Source organism: Lissotriton vulgaris, chromosome 9, assembly GCF_964263255.1.
Source record: "Lissotriton vulgaris chromosome 9, aLisVul1.2, whole genome shotgun sequence".
NCBI classification, from domain to species: Eukaryota; Metazoa; Chordata; class Amphibia; order Caudata; family Salamandridae; genus Lissotriton; species Lissotriton vulgaris.
The window spans coordinates 1,116,345,676-1,116,363,025 of NC_141697.1; the positions used below are offsets into that span (position 1 = coordinate 1,116,345,676).

A 17,350-nucleotide genomic window follows, 5' to 3' on the forward strand; every position below is an offset into this window, starting at 1 on the left:
ATGTTAATTCATCAATCTGACCCAGAGACTGGCATCCCGGTGTTGCTGGCACTATGTGATACACACGGAATAAACTCTGGCAATACGATCAACTGGACAAAATCGGGCATCTATGAATTGAAGGGTCCTTCTCCAAACATTCCCGGCGACTGCCCATTAACGATAGCAGACACCTCGTTTAAAAATCTGGGAGTCCACGTCACTCGAGACCTTGCGGTATTTCACGACCAGAACTTACTGCCGCCACTCACTCGCTTGAAAGCAGACGTAAGACATTGGAAAGCCCTCCCTCTGATGCTGCTTAAAATGATGGCATACCACGTCTCCTATATATACTAGAGACTACACCAATTTTAGTGCCACCCTCATATTTCCAGAAAGTAACGGCGGTAGTGACAGGTCTACTATGGGGAGAGCGCTCGGCTCGGGTAGCACATGTAAAACTCAATCGAGGTTGGTACGACGGTGGGATAGCCCTGCCGAATATACAATTGTATTATTGGGCGTCGCAACTCAAGGTGATAAATCAATGGATCCACGCCCCACAAGATGACCCGGCTTATCTAGCAGACAGAGCGTAGGTATTGACACAGCTTGTTGGCCCCACTGTATAACAAGGGTCTTACGGCGAAACTAATGGGCCCGACCAAGCACTCTGTGACACTATGGCATAGGGCACAGACGAGACTCAAATGGGGAGGTGTTATAACGAAACTTACACCTTTATGGGACACTAAACTGCTAGGATGCTTGAGACATAGCAAGGGATTTACTCAATGGGACAACATAGGAATCGCCACGGTAGGGGACTTATGGACAAACAATGGAATGGTCCCTTTCTCGCACCTACAACAGCAGTATGATCTAGGCCCCAATGAAACCTACCGATACGACGTGCATTGATGACAGCAATTGAGCCAGGATCGAAGGTCCCGGAATCTTCCCCGATGGAGGACCGTTTGCTAACTGACTTTATGCAAACGGGCGCCACGTCCCTCACATACCGAAAACTATTGAATAACCTGCCGGACCCTCTGGTTAGACTAAGGGAGAAATGGGAGGACGAGCTGGGTGATATGGATGAGACAGACTGGAACGCCGCACTGGCATCCCCGCGGGAAGCAGGTGTTTCGGCCCGATTCCGGTTGGTGCAATTTAAGATATTGCACAGGGTTTATTACACCAGAGCTACCCTACACAAACTACGCAGGGCAGATCACCCAAACTGTCTCGGAGGCTGTGGAGGAGAGGGGACATTATTACACACACTTTGGGACTGCCCGATTATCACTGACTATTGGCGACAAATTATGCGCACCATTTCCCAAACTCTAGAGATATCACTCACACCGGACCCGCCTGGGTGCTTGCTGAATGTGTGGGTGAAGAATGATCTGACGCGTCAGGGGCAGCAATGGGTAATAGTGGGGGTGATGGTAGCCAAACGAGATATAGCGCAGAAACGGGGGGTGGCAGAAACACCGACTTTAGCACAGTGGTGCAGGACTATGGATAGGCTGATGGTAGTTGAGCGAGCAGTATACAAAATGAGAGCCAACCCTCGCAAATGGAATAAGATCTGGCAGCCATGGAACAGTTATCTGGGGGACCTGTGCGAACCTCTACCTGAAGACGACATTGATAGTTCCGGGGACGAGGAAGAGATGGAAGAATGATCCACCTGGAGATCGCCGGGAAGGGTTGGGAGGGGGTCTTGGAAACGAGCGTGCTTGATCGACTGCAGGACTTAGGGATAAGAGGGGACAGGATAGACGCCCGGGGGAACCCACTAGCCTGAGATACTGAATATACATTGAGATCATTATAAGCAGTTAACTAATCCTATTGAGTCCAAAGTTGTGTTAAGATAAAAAATAACAAGTAGGACGATTCAAATTATTTACCAGTCATCGAAATGCCTTACGTAAATTGTCATTAAATTGCTGCCGGACCGGAAGGTTGTCGGCTGAAAAGCTGTGTAACAATGAAGTTGAACTATTATGTGTATGACACCTGGACTCCGGGCTTAAAAAGATTGTAATGTACATTTGGCAACTACTAATAAAGTCTTAAAAAAAAAAAAAGAGTACGCAGTTCCCCAGAATTAAATAACTCTGACAGTTGAAACCAAAGTGAGTGAAGGCACAAAGGAAGGGGATCCTCCTTGTTGGAACTAGAGTCCTCACACACACAGCAAGCTAGGTGTCATGCTTCATCATATGGGCTCGCTCCTCGTCGCGTCGGCTGTGAAATACCCGACGGGCACCCATAAAGGGTCTCTTTAGCGGAGATCTTTTGTTCCTGCCATATGGTGCCGTGGGTGTGAGGGCCCTAGGAAAGGAAGTGAACGGTGTACACGTGTGTAGGTGGTTAAAAAAGGTTGGGTTGTCCACAACAGACTTTTAATAAAGTGGTAACCCACCTCACTAAAAACAAGAAGAGTGGCTGCTCTTTCGCTTAAAGGTCCAGGAAAGCAGTATCCTACTCTATATAGCAATGGTCGACATGTTTCATGCAAATATTTTCAAAACGATACAGTGCATTTCTTCAGGACCAAATAGAAGTAGCTACACTACTAGGTGAGGGTGAGTAGTGTCCACACCCTACTAATCAGTGTGCGAGCACGGAGTCCCGCCATGGCTGAAACCTGGAAGGGATGACTTAAACACAGAACAATAGTGTCATCCGGTATGTGCTCACAAAGTGTGTTTCAACTGTCGGTATGGAGAGACGGTTAAGTTACCTATCCAAACTCAATAACTGAATAAAATAAATATTTAAAAAGCCTAAAGACTGGAATCAAATACAGAAGGATTAAAAATCAGCCGGGGGTGGTCAAGGATTAACTCGTCCTGAGTCATAGGAAGCGTCTGCTGCAACGGTTTCCCCAGGCGTTGACACCTCACTGTAGATGGCCTAAATGAGGGTGAAACATAGAGAGGGGAAAACCACAGAGGGTTCGATGAATGGGGACTGTTGGAGCCCAAACTGTGAGAGTTCAGCTGCTGTGGCCCCTAAACCTCGCCAGAAACTGGCCCTGAATCATCCAGTCACAGTTCGGGTCCAGGTAGGTCCAGATCAACGTGGGATTGGCCATTCGCCAGGGGCTCAGTGCTGGTTAGACACATGCAGTGTTAAGACAGTGACTGCTCCAAAAGTTAATACAGGGCCCGGGCAGGAAACAGGAATGATCCTGCACGGAGGCTGGTCACCCGCATTCCCCGCCCTAAAGGCAGGCCCCCATGCACCACACAATTAAGCAAATCAATGTCGGTGAACTGCTGTCAAGAACAGCGTGAGTCCGTCAGATAGCCAGCAGCCCTGTCAGGAGAGTCCTGGGCGGCACCAAGTAGGGCACACACCAGGCAGCGGTGGACCCAGGAGCTAGCAGAGCAATCCACCCTTCCCCACATTACTCACCTGTCCGCGGTGGGACAAATGTCGGAATCCTACCCCAACACCTTCGCCGGGGAGCCGGTACACTGCTGTGCCGAACTTGCACCCATTTAAAACGGCAGGCGGGCAGCGCCGGTCCCCGTGGCATCACGTAAGCCAATCCCACCGTCGGACACGTGTTGGGTGACGTTGTGGCGTGTTTTGCATGGTGATTAGTCAGCAAGGTCACCGGCTACTGTGTCGGCCATCTTGGAGTTGCCAAATGAAGTTAAAACAAAGCACCTGCCCTAAGTGACTGAGTTCACCACAAGACCGGCTAGCCGGTGGTTCTAATCAAAATGTGTCGCACAAGGGCTATGTAAATAATAAAATTTAGGAAAACTCAAGCCCAAGTTCAATTACCAAAGTTGGTGTGTGCGGCTTTGTATTCCAAAAATTCATAAAAAGCCAACTATAGTGGGTACGGCAGGTTTTGCCAATTGGCATCTACCCTCAATGACTGGGTTAGAGAGGTCACCACAATTGCGGCTAGTCGGTGGTTATGATCAAAATGTATTGCACACGGGCTATGCAAATAATAAAATTTAAGAAAGCTCAAACCCAGAATCAATTGCCAAAGTTGGTGCGTGCGGCTATGTATTCAAAATTCATAAATAGCCAAACATAGTGGTTATGGCTAGTTTATCCACTAAAGGGGCAGAGTGTTTAAAGCACAAGGACCAAGAGGGTAAATTAGGAACAATTGTGTCATGCGTTGCAAGCCCGGATAACGGAGGTGGTGGGTTACTGTGTCCTGAGCCATCAGCAAAGTAGTCCCTACGTGGTCCAACAAGTACCTCTTACGATGATCCAAGGGGCAGGGAAAGATACATGCCTCCTGCGTGACCGTTAGCCAATGCGGCCAGGTACTAGGGAGGTAGTGGCCCTAGAAGGAATTATTCGAAAAAGTCAAAATCCTGTTAGTAGGGAATCAGTGTAACTGTAGAATACAATTAGCCATTAAACCAGATGTAAGGTGAAAGGCATAGATGGGTAGTAGGCTACAAGACAGCTAGTTATTGTTCAGTGCTGCCTATGGTATATTGTCAGTCAGGCCAGTGGTGTCCGTGTTCAGACGATGTACCCATCTCTGTTCAATCCTGAACAATGCTCTGTGTGATGCTCTGATGTGCCTCGAGTACCATCCACCTGAGACTTTCTGCTGTGTGCTGAAGCTCCTTGCAGTGTGTGTATAGCTTTGTGGTAGTCTTCGAGCATCTAACATTACTCTTATGCTTAGTTATCCGTAATTTCACATGTCTCCTTGTCATGCCTATATATTTCATGTTACAAGGACATGAGAGCAGGTAGATGCATCTGGCTGTGTTGCAGTTTGTGTGCCTTTTTAAGCGCCAGATTATCGTGTCCGAGAGTTGGATCCCCTTACATGGATTGGTCTGGTTACAGACTGCACATCCGCCGCAAGGATAGTGACCGACAACTGGTGGCAAATCCCAAAGGGTTCTCTGGACACTCACTCCCCTAGTCCTAGGTCTAGTATGAACTAGCGTGTCCTTAATGTTAGGTGTGCGTTTAAACGCGAATCTGGGGGGTTGGGTGTACCATTTACCAGGGGCTGACATGTGGCCAGAGATACCAATTGTGTTTAGGTTTTAGTACAGTTTTTAGGGAAGGAACACAGGTCCTGGGTACCCGATTGGCAGGGATCCAGGGCACACCAAGGAAAAGTGCATCAGGTATCAGGCAAAAAGTGTGTGGGGTGGGGGTTACTGCAACAGAAACCCACTTCCTTACACTCGTGTATCATCGCTTTGCATTAATTGCACCGTGCTTTCCAGAGTAAACTTGGTGAAGTGCATTTTTGGTCTGCCTAGAGGCAATTTGCTCTCTAGTAGATTTCATGTCTTGGTTAGCTCCCTTCCTCCATTGACTTAATTACAGTGGTTTTTAATTTGGGTCAATCCAACAGAGTATTCCAGGTTTTACATTTTTGCAGTGGTGATTGGCAAAGGTTCAACTGCAGTTGCAGGTACTCCAACAAAAACATCAAAGGGTCATCAGTTGTTGTTTGCACAAAATATTCTATTCAGATTTTCCATATGGTATGTTCTAGCCAGCCAACACACTTTGTCATAAGGAAGTTACCTATGACTTCATCAGGGTTCAAAGGACAAGTTCAAAAATGCGGATTAGTAAGTCTACTTTTCTAGGTTAGTTCGAACAGTCGCATGCTGAGATAACGTTTAAAGGAGTATCTTTGTTCCAGTGCAGTGTAGTATTGGAGTGCAGTGTATGTTGGCGCAGCTGGCAAACGTGTTTTGTCTATCTGTGTGGTGCTGTAATGCTCTGAGACATGTCGTCCCTTGTATGGTTAAGCCTCTGAGTCTTGCCTCCCACCACTCTCGCTGGCGCTGGGCAGATACTTTCCTTGCACTTGTCGTCCTGGCCCTCCATGTCCCAGTAAAGCGGAAAGTGCTCAGTGAATGATGAAGAAATCTATATGACGTGATTGTTTTCTTGTTGTCCGGCGGTAAATTTATTACTCAGGAAAGTAAAATATCAAGGGGTCTATGTCTTTCAAAATGCTGAAGCCCATATATCATGTATCTGACACTTGTTCATTAAAATACTGCAGGGATATGATGGATGTAGAATGGACATATATTTTTGTTCCTGGACTAAAGTATTCTCTCAAAACAGTATACATTCATTAATGAGCTGGCATACTTTTGTGAATTTTACTTTTTACAGTGGACTTATTATATGCCCTCATTGCATGTTTGATCTTGTATAGGAAAACATTTGCCATCAGTGCCACTGCGAGGGGGTGACCTTTCCCCATCTGGTCTAGGGATGTCCCTGCATTCTCAAGTGGGGGCCGCAAACATTTGGGAGAAGGGAAATGATTGGAATCGATTTGCAATTTAGTGCCCTTATCTGTCTGGGATATGAGCATACCTAAAACATATAGAAAATATATGGCAATGGTTTTACTATTAGCTAAAAGGAGAGTAGCTGTTGTGTGTGTGCACTTGCCTGTTGAACAAGGGGGCTGGATATAAGATGTAATCTATTTTGCTGGTTTGTTAGAGATATTATCCTCCTTGGTTCCTATAATTTCTGTACCATTGGATATCTGGGACCCGTTGTATAGCTAAGTGCTAATATAAATTACTCTCCTTTCACCCCTAGTACCTTCTATAGACTTACTTCAAAATGTCTGCATTGGTTGGGTCTGTATCTGCATAACATTGCTAAATACATTGGCCTTAATATTCGCTCTGCAACTGCAATGCCAGCTACGTGTGAAAAAGTAAAACTCCACCTGTGAACCTGTGGCTTTGGTAATTGTCCTTTATCACTTTTAAGCATTTTTCTGGTTCCAAGTTGTCGTTATTTGCATGTGATGCCTAGTTATGTGACGGCAGTTTTGTGTCTGGATGCATGTTTCTGGATCTATTCTGTTTCCAGTGTAAAAACAATCAAGTTACAAAACAAAATGAACACACGTCAGTATTATGGTTTTTCCCAACAGGCCCTACTAAGTAAAAGTAATTTGTGAATCCACAATTCAGTTCTGATTTCTAAGTTCGCCAACGGATGCTATCAAGTCCTCATTTGGGGAAAGCTTTTATGCTGCAGGAATTCCACCCCAGTAAAGTTGATCATGTTTGAAATCTGCCCTGTATCAAGTTGGATGTGGTATTTGATGTGTGGCTGTATGAGTCATTCTTGATCTTTTGTGGGTAAATGGAGCAATACTGTAGTGCAATGAACAAGTTACTTAATGCATTTTGTTAACATTGGCAAATATATATATATATTTTTCTTTTATAAATCTTTTTATTGTTTAAAGCAAAAAAAGAAACAGACATATCTGGTGCCATACATACATCCAATAATGACAGGGTGAATTGGTACAGAAAAACAGGATAGTCGTTGAACAGCAAAGATATTCGAGAGGCTCGCACTATTAAGCACAAAATAAAATTGGCATCAGTTTAACCGGTTAACGTTTAGTTGCGGATCCTCAAAACCTCCCCACCCATAAAATCAAAACAGCAGGAGAATCATGGCAAACAGATACTAGAGGTTAAGGATCAACGTCAGGATATTTCGCCAATATTACGAGTAAAGGAAAGACTGAGAAAAAATTGAAAAAGAGAAAAAACCATATGGGCGATAACAAAAAGAAAACAATAAACCCATCCCCCCACCCTGCACCCCTGCAAACGGCTATCGCCTGACCCCCAGTAGCAGCGTGCCTGTCGCCCCAACTAACTAAGTTCTAAAAGAAGAAATCTACCGAAGTAGAGAAGAGAAGTGGAGGAGGGCATATTCGTACAGGCTCCCGGTCGCCCCCCCCGCCAGAACCAAGGACCACCAAATTGTAGTCAAGAAATCAATCGGACAGCAAATATGTATCTTGACAAGGGAATCTTCAAACACCGCCCAGCCTTAGTATAGCATAAGTTTAGCAAATCTTGTGCCCATCGATACTTGAGTCAAGCCCAATCTTCCGATCTCATCCTTGCCCCTTCCGATCTCATCCTTGCCCCTTCCGATCAGACACGAGTCCCCTCCTGATAAACCACCTCTTCCGCAAGACACTCTGAGTGCGAGGAAACTATAATAGAACTCAATGCAAGGCAAGGTAGTAGAACGAAAGTGCCGTGAACATCATCCGGTCCAGAGCCTCCCTTCCCCGTTGTGAACTCCCAGCGTTGATTCGTCCGCCATCTTAGCGGCTCCGATTACATAGGGAAGTGAAGCAGTGTCATTACGATATCCATTCTCATCAAAAGTTTCTGGAGTGGGAACATCAATTAGTCATTCCATAGTCTGCAACGATCGTAGGCTTAACAATCCATTGGTGGCATTGAACTTGTGTTCATCTTCCTAAACACTGGTCAAAGGCTCCGATACCTCACACAATGGGGGGTCTACTTCCTTCATCAGAGTGGCCATATTGGGTGTCTCTGTCGTCGCTGTTTCTTGTAATGGAGTAGGATCCGGTCCGATTCGTAACATCTCAACCAAGCGCTCCATCGTCCTCTGAATGCGGTCTTCAACGTACACACGAAGTGACCCAATGGCCGCCAACACAGTTCGCAACGATGGATCACTCACAGTCTGTTCAACCACTCTTGGATCGGTATCGACCATGATCGCTTCCCCCAGCGGCTCGATCTCTCAGATGGGAACAAGCAGATAGGAAACGGTCGACTGCAGAGGGAGACTTATATATTGTTTCGATGATATCCTGGGGCTGCCACCGCAGTCGGAAAACCAAACCCAGAGAACACCAGCAGGCCAGTTACCGGGTCACCGGGCAGGGCCCCCGTCCACAACTGCTAGCGTTGGGCTGTCACCCCTCCTCCGACCCTCACCAAGGCAGCCAACCATCACCCGCATGCATCCAAAAAAGCGAAGGAGAAATTTTCTTTTTCCACTCCGGTAGACCGGACTCAATCACACCACCACAGCCGATGTTGTTTAACTGGAACCCGGATGGGCCAGTACTCGAGACCCCGGCTTCCGGGCAGATCTAGGCCGCAAACTTCCACTCTACATATCTTCGTCAGCCGAGCAAGTAGAGATCTCAAGATAGCACCATGAATCTCACGGCAGGTTCATACATATTGCGGCTGGGCGCAAAGACAGGATAAATGGCAGGATATTCCGGCGGGATGCCGAGGTCGGCAGGCGCCGGGAGCCTACGCGGCCATCTTGGTTGCTAGCGTGGCTCCTCCCCCCTGTTGATCTTTTTTTAAAGGAATAAAAATGTTGTATGGAAGGGATTATTGCATTTCTTTATAAATGTATGTGTTCTGTAAGCTATGTATCTGATAGACACATCTAACCACAGATTCTTTACTTTTGAACTTCCAGTCGTCGGGCTGGATCTGGAAGATTTTTCTTAGCAGTACTCCTGCGTGCCGGCAGGCGGCGTCGGTCAACTCCTTGGAACGGCGTCGTGTTTGTTATTGTGATGTCTGCATCGTCCATATAACCGCCCCTCCAGCGTGCTGACTTCAGTTAATTTCTTTCTGTGCCAGCCAGTGCAGATCCATCAACAAAAGCTTACCCCCGGTCTTACTTTTTGACTCTTTGTTGACTTTTGGTGTGCTATGGATGTCTAGAAAGATGATCTCGGGCTTCAAGCCATGCGGCGCCTGTAACCACGCTCTGTCAGTCACGGACCACCATTTAGTGTGTCTCTGGTGCCTGGAGCGGAACCACAACACAAAGTTTTGCTTCAATTATTGGGCCTTGGCACTGAAAGCTTTGAGGGAGTGGTCCCTAAAGCTAATCACGGCCTGGCGAGACGACCAGTAATGTGGAACTCGCACCGTCATTCTCAGTGGAGAGGAAGGTCCGAGATGATTGTGGTCTCTGGCGGAAGACAAGCTCCATAATCAACCTATTGGGGCAATTTGATTAGCACGGAAAGCCTTTTTAACGTCTATCAATGGAAAGGTGGTTCAGGTGTTCACACACAACACTATCGCCAAGTGGTACTGCAGCAAACAAGGCGGTGTGGGGACGTGGACGAAGTCAAGTTGCCCTAAGTCGCTAGACTTGGCTGGAACAAGGCATTTCATTAGTGGTTCAACATCTGTCCGGTTCTCTGAACGCCAGAGAAAACAAACTCAGCCAAAGGTCCCTTGCGGATCAAGAGTGGCGTCTCCATCCGGAGGTGGTACAAGATCTTACTGCGGTGAAAAGAGCACTGGGTAGAATTATTCGCCTTTTGAAGAGAACGCGCAATGTAAGCAGTTTTGCATGGTGGAGTTTCCAAGGCGTCTTTCGATCAGCTACGCATTTTGTCGCAAGTGGAGCTCAGGCCTCCTGTATGTCTTTCCACTCATACCACGCCTGCCCAGAGGGCTCAAGAAGTTCAGGAGCGATCATTTAGCTGACAGCTTTTCACCTTCCTCCCGAAGTCTGAAAATGTATTCTGGCAGCCAGTTGTCCTTCCACAAAATCTGTATACGACTGCAGATGGAACAGATTTTGTAAATATTGTTCAGAACAACCCCTTATCTGCCTCTGTCAGATATTCTCCTGTTTATTCTTTCCTTGGCCCAGCAGGGCTCTGCTTCGGGAACTCTGAAGGGCTACCTTTCGGCCCTCTCAGCTTTTCTTCAACTGCCAGGTCAGCCTCCACTTTTTAAGCCCCCTGTGGTGCAGAGGTTTTTGAAGGGGTTAACACACTTCGTTCCCCCTCTCTTATACCACAGTGGGAGCTTAATTTGGTCCTTACTTACTTGATGTGCGCACCGGTTGAGCAGCTGCAAAACTACCCTCTACGGTTGCTCACTATCAAACAGCCTTTTTAGTGGCAATTACCTCTGCTAAAAGGGTGAGCAAACTGCAGGCACTGTCATCACAGCCTCCTTACCCGACAGTCTTTTCGTTCAAAGTGGTACAAGAACTAGGGCATCTTTTTTGCCCAAGGTTGTAACTCCCTTCTGTCTGGGACAGTCCGTTACTCTGCCCATTTTCTATGCCCTTCTACACCGATCCAAAGAAGAGGGGCATCTCCACCATCTGGACCCAAAAAGAGTGTTATAATTCTACCTTGATCGCACTAAAGAGTTCCTGGTGGATGACCAACCCTTTATAGGGTATGTGGGAGGAAGGAGGGGGACTTGCTGTTCAGAAGAGGACCATCTCCCGTTGGGTTATCCCCTGTATAAAGATTTGTTACGCCTTGACAAAGACGCAGCCTCGTGAAGTTGCTAGGGCCCGTAACAGCGGGCGAAGGCAGCCACCACAGCCCTCCATCCTGGGGTTCCAATTGCTGATGTCTGCAAAGCGGCCGTGTGGGCGTCTCTACACATGTTTGCCAGACACTATTTCCTGGATTCTTAGGTTCGCAGAGAAGGCTTGTTTGGCTGCTCTGTTCTGCCAGATTTTCTGGTCCAATTACTTTCTGCAGTCCCACCTACGGGGAGGTATTGCTTGGGTATCTGTTCAGAGGTAAGGAATCAGATGGACATGATACTTACCTTCAGTAACGCCTTATCTTGTAGACACGTGATCTAACCGCAGATTCCTTATCAACCCACCCATTCTCCCTCACTGAGAAATTGTTGTTGCTGTCAGAGCTGTTCCCCTTTAGGGACCTAGCAGTATTTTTTTATTTTTATTTTTTTTAACACAATATGGTCAGTCTCTTCATGGCTCCGCGCTTCTGGCGTGAAAAGTTGTGAAAAGTACGGACTTCTGCGCGCCGGAGTGGTGTTTAGATTGATGACACGGACGTTACGACTATGACTTCACACGGAGTCGACCAACGCCACCTCCCGGCAGGAAGGGGCACTGCTAAGAGAAATGTTCTAGATCAAGCCTCACTCCTGGAAGTTTAAAGGTAAGGAATCTGCAGCTACATAATGTCTCTACCAGATAAGGCTTTACCGAAGGTAAGTAACATGTTGTATTGTCCTATAATTTATAATAAAAATGCTTATGGTGACCAGATAATTTAAATCAATATCTGCATGCAGCTTGCCTGTTTTGACAAGTCCAGTGCCTCTTCATATGCTATGATGCCAAATTGTGTATTCTACCCGCAATTGGACCCTCTTTATTAAAGAGTGATTTTTACCTCAGTTCACAGAAAAACGCAGAGAGTTAAAATTTGAAGGCCGCATGGATAAAGAACTTGTTGAAGCCTATGCCTTTTTGTTGGTGGAGCGTCCACAGGTAAGAACCAAATATGAAACATTGCTTTCCTCTGTATATTTCTAATTTGATGTGGTGAATTATTGTAATTTTGAGTGTATGTATTTTCATGTAAATTGTAAAGCTTTAAAGTATAGTTTTTAACTGCTAATAAGAGATTTAACTTTATAAATGCTCTCAGACCGGTTCATCACAAAAAGTTAAAGATTGTCTCTGTTTAATTGGAAATTTGTAACAAACATTTGCGCTGGTGGCACCAAAAAACTCAGATTCATAAGATCGCTCTGCACACATTGATAGTTTATGTACAGATTAATAAGTCAGACAATAAGTTATACAAAGAGAAAAGAGGAATGGATTACTCCAATATTGAATCTTTCATAGATTCACATGCTTGAATCATTCCCCATTGTCGAGATGGGAGTCTCCCGGTACATTATAATAGCAATGCAAAGGGAAATATAGGCTAGAAAGGCCCTTTAATTTTGCAGCATATCATAATCCTTGGTAAAAAAAGAGACCAAACATAGTTTTCAACGTATCAGTTTGTTTTACCCTCTAGAACACTCTTGTGAGAATCTTCAATCTCTTAGGTTTTCTACTGCACGCCGTGTTAGGGAGTCTCCGCTTAGCTCTGCTCAGTTATCCTGTTCTAACAGTTTTCCAAGGATTACAAACCCTGTTTATTGCTTCAAGATACTAGAGGGAAACCGTAGTGGAGAGTGGAATGGTGACTGCTTCAGAACGCGGAGCCGAAAGTTGCACCGAAGCCCCTAGAGCATGACTTCAAAGTTAGCGAAGTGCTAACGAAACAAGCAGAGACGAGCAGGGACCGGGAGGAGCCCAAGTAGAGCGCTGCATGTTTGAGTCGAGTCGGGAGAGTTGACTGATGTGAACGCTGCGGAAGGCTGATAACAGCGGAAGGCTGAAGATCAAAGGCTGCAGCTCTTGACTGGTTAGAGCGCAGAACGAGCTTTGAAGCAGGAACTAGAGCGCTGACTCGGATACAATAACGTACAACATTAGGCACTACACTTTTCAGCAAAACACGGGCAAAGTCCTTTGTAGTTTGGTTAATGAAATATTTTTTTTCTCGCAAGGAAGCACATTAGGTTATTTTTGCCGCATTTTGGGGGCATATCAAGACTCGCCAGGACCTTTTTTCTAGCGCCAGCTCCCCAGCTTCTGGTGCCGGTTTCCCCCCGCTGCTGCTGCCACTAGACATCCAGCGCGGCCGCCGAGTGGGGGAAACTACACTTCCCAGGAGCCTTTGCTGCCGGAAGCTGTCCACACCCATTACGCGCCTGGTGGCGCTTAAAACAACGCAATGCTAAACCGACAATCCAAGATCAACGTCAAGTTGATAAGTCTACACATACCCCGCCAGCCAATACTCCCAAACAACCATTACCTTCAATCCAGCTACCTCCTGAGGCTTCCCCTTATGTGGTGGTACTATCTGGAGTTCACCCATTGTCAGAAGAGCGAGGAGAAACGTTTCCCGAGCTAAAGAATAAAATCATATTCTGGCTGAACAAATCCAGACCACTAACGAGTTCAGGACAAGGGGAAATCCTTATTTGCCAGAAGAGTTAGTTGGATAGGGAATAATCCTAAAGATATTGGCGGGATTGTGTGATCATTAACTTCAGGGATCCTGGTGTGGTTAACCACATACTAGATTGGGGCGGACCCAGTCATCAAGGCCCAATTATCCCTTTTCCCTAGGGTATTTTTTCCCACAGGAAAGGTTCCCTGTTGGTCATGGACCATCCTATTTTCATATTGACGGTGAGAGGTCAGGACCCAGTCATCAAGGCCCAATTATCCCTTTTCCCTAGGGTATTTTTTCCCACAGGAAAGGTTCCCTGTTGGTCATGGACCATCCTATTTTCATATTGACGGTGAGAGGTCAAAATACAATATACCTGTGGAAAATAGATTTAGTCCTCTGAATAATGTGGACTGACTAGCCTTCCCCTCTTGGCATAATGATATAGATCTTATTTCAGCTGGGATCCCGGAGGCGAAGGCGGGTGAGAGGCAAGGGGAGGAGCTTCCTCAGACCAAAGGTGGGGCAGCACAAGTGGATTCAACCGACGTCTCTTCTAACTGTAAATCTTAAAGGAGATGGAAGCGGGACGACCAATCGAGAAGGAATACCTTGTATTAGCATTCCACTGCCCGCCACAGCCAATTCCACAAGGCAATAGCCACGTAGTTCATTAATAGGGTCTTGGAATGTAGCGGGGCTAGGATCTAAGTTATCGAACCCAAATTGGGGGGAGTTGGTGGACCAATACGACGTATGTCTGTTTCAAGAGACCTGGATGTCATCTGTTCCCCTTAGGGTGGGCTTTGCATGCTACCACATTCCAGCTGCACAGGGACTGAGGGGTAGACCATCGAGGGGTCTGTGCACATGGGTAGCCACCCATCTGGGGTGTTCAGTGACAGTGATCGATTCACACTCCCCGGATATTCTGTGCATCGCACTTAAATATCTGGATGTCATGTCAGTGGTGATAATTAACATTTACCTGCGCCCCACTTCCCACTCCAGGGGTTATCTCTAATTGAGGCTATCGACGAACTTCTTTCACTGCACCCCGCTCCTACACACAGAATATTGGGTGGTGACTTTAATTGCCATTTTGAATCTTAGGCGGGGAGCCAGTCTGTAACTGTAGAGGAGGATTCAATCTGGCATATACAGGAGTGCTCCATGTATCCAGCCAAGCGCCTGATTCCATTGGCGCTGCAGATAAATAAGCTTTTAGTCTCCCATTCCCTTAGAGCCTGCAATGTCAGACTTCCTCCCGACGTTCCAGGGAAGCCCAACTACAGTAGAGCGGGGAAAACTACGACCATTGACTACATTATGGTCAATGTCGAATTGTGCTCCCAAATTAAGACCTCCACTGTAATTGAGAGGGTGGACAGCGACCACAATTTCCTTACTCTAGAACTACATTCAGCATTGGGCAGTAAACCTGGAGTGGGGGAGCACGATCCTTATCGAAACCCCAACCTAATCACTGTGGCAGGAGGCAGACTTATTAAGTGGGCTAAGTTTGTATTGGCACTGGGTAAAGTAGTGGAGCTCTATCAACAAGTTGTCTCGTCCTTTGCAGAGGCTTTTTATCTGCCGGCCACCTATGATTCCTCCTATTTTCGGGAGTTTGAGCTCATCCACTCTAATTTAATAACCTCCCTAGCTGATTACTTTTATGCCCCAGCTCACAGGAGGGCCCAACCAAGAAATCAGGAGCAGTTGTTTAATAAATCCTGTAGGGAGGCTAAACGCGCTCTTGTTAGGGAGGTTAAAACTGGTTCAGCCGAGAGTATACAAAAGCATTACTGTGGAGTCAAAGTCAGATTGGGAGGCCCGAAGATGGGAAAACATAAAAGACGCCCTTGATGGACGTGATTATAGGGCATTCTGGAACTTGGTTAGATCAGGTTCGTCTGAGGGGTCGTGTGCTATAACACCTAATTTGAGTGAAGATGTTTAGATAGCGCACTTTAAACCCCTCTTCGCCCATACCAATACTCTGATCAAAGCAGATTTAGTTATACCTCCCCAGATATACACGTCACTACTGACCCGGACTACTACCCAGTAACTCTGCGGGAAACTCAGGGAGCCCTCAAAAGTTTGGCTACAGGGAAGGCCCCTGGACTGGACCGCATACCGGTAGATCTGTTTCTGAGCGAGCAAAAGGTTTGGGGTCCCTTATATGTGCCTATATTTCAATGCCATTCTCCTGGGTATGGAAATTCCTCCAACATGGTTGGGAGCTGAGATCATTCCCATCCATAAAAAGGCTTTCCCCCTGGACCCGGTCAACTACCGCCCCATTAGTCTAATTGACGTCTTGAAGAAAATAATGGCCCGTATTCTTCTATCAAGGTTGCAGTGTTGGATGGACGATCATCACATCCTAACCTCCCTTCAAGCGAGTTTTTGTGCTAAAGTTTCCACCATTGACCAACTGTTTAGATTACAGTTGGTATACTGGAAGACGGTGACTACGGGAGCCGGTAGTTTGTATTTGATCTTTGTAGACCTCCGATCTGCATTTGACCTGGTCCAGAGGGAGAAGCTATGGGCTATTTTGTTGGAGATGGGTGCTCCAGCCTATTTGTGCCATTTATTTAAACGTTTACACCAGGGCACTTTTGCAAGAGTGAGGTACGGGAGGAATGGGGAGCTCTCGGCCGCCTTTCCGGTGGAAAAGGGAGTGAGGCAGGGGTGCATGTTGGCCCCCACGCTCTTCTCGCTTTTTCTTAATGGGTTGATCAGACATCTTTGGGATGCGCGGGACTTAGACTCTCCCAGCTTGGCAGCCCGAAAGATACCAGCCCTGATGTTTGCTGAAGATACCCTCTTGCTATCAAAATCTTCAACGGGCATACAGCGAACATTGGAGGCTTTTTGCTCCTTTTGCAGACTAAGAAACCTGGAGAACAACCTGACCAAAACCAAATTCATGGTTTTTAATTCCAAACTGTCCCCTTCCCCACATGGATGGCACGGCCCTTGAAAGAGTCTCTACTTTTGAATATTTAGGGCTAACACTGAATGATAAGATGGAATGGGGGACTAAAAAGCCAAGGCAAATATGAAGCTGGCCCAAGCTGCGGGAGGCATTCTAAAGGTACACAACGAGTGCTCATCTAAAATCTTGGGACCTCCAGTAGAAATTTATAAAGCACAGGCGGAAGGTGGGGCACTCTATGGTGTAGAGCTATGGGGCCACGCCAACGCCTCCTCACTCTCTATTTCTGAGAATAGTTTCATCAGGCGTCTATTGAGACTCCCACAGAGCACACCCCTGATTCCGCTACGCCTTGACTTGGGTCTGGTCCCCATACATGAAGTTATCCCTAATCGTCCTCTATTGTATTGGAGGAGACTCTGGTCCACACCTGAGCTTTCAAGCTATTGGGAGGAACTTAGTCGCCTATTGACGCTAAGGGGTGTGGGAAAAATCCCTTGACTAAAGCATGTTAAACACCTATGCCAGGCCTTGGGGAAGGGAGATCTGTGGCTCTCCCCCGCACCCTCTTCTGCCATGACTCCGAAAAGGACACTGGTCAAAGCACTTAACCATTTCCGATTGGAACAGATGGCATGAAGTCCATCTTGGGGTAGGTTGACCAGCAACTTTCTCGAGGTCAAGGATAGGTATAAATTTGAGAAACTCTTGGACGACATACAGCCCCCACTGGGGAAGAAATTGTATGTCCAATTTAGACA

General features: G+C 46.6%; 1 protein-coding gene across 4 annotated transcripts in view; it reads left to right on the top strand.

The window, feature by feature from the left end:
- The window catches only part of TASOR (transcription activation suppressor), a 939,357-nt gene that overhangs the window by 59,440 nt on the left and 862,567 nt on the right, over positions 1 to 17,350 (top strand). For all 4 annotated transcript variants that reach the window (XM_086939126.1, XM_086939124.1, XM_086939127.1 and 1 more), the window contains exon 3: positions 12,016 to 12,108. In XM_086939126.1, the coding sequence (XP_086795252.1) occupies positions 12,016 to 12,108 (93 nt within the window). The remainder of the gene's footprint in view (positions 1 to 12,015; positions 12,109 to 17,350) is intronic.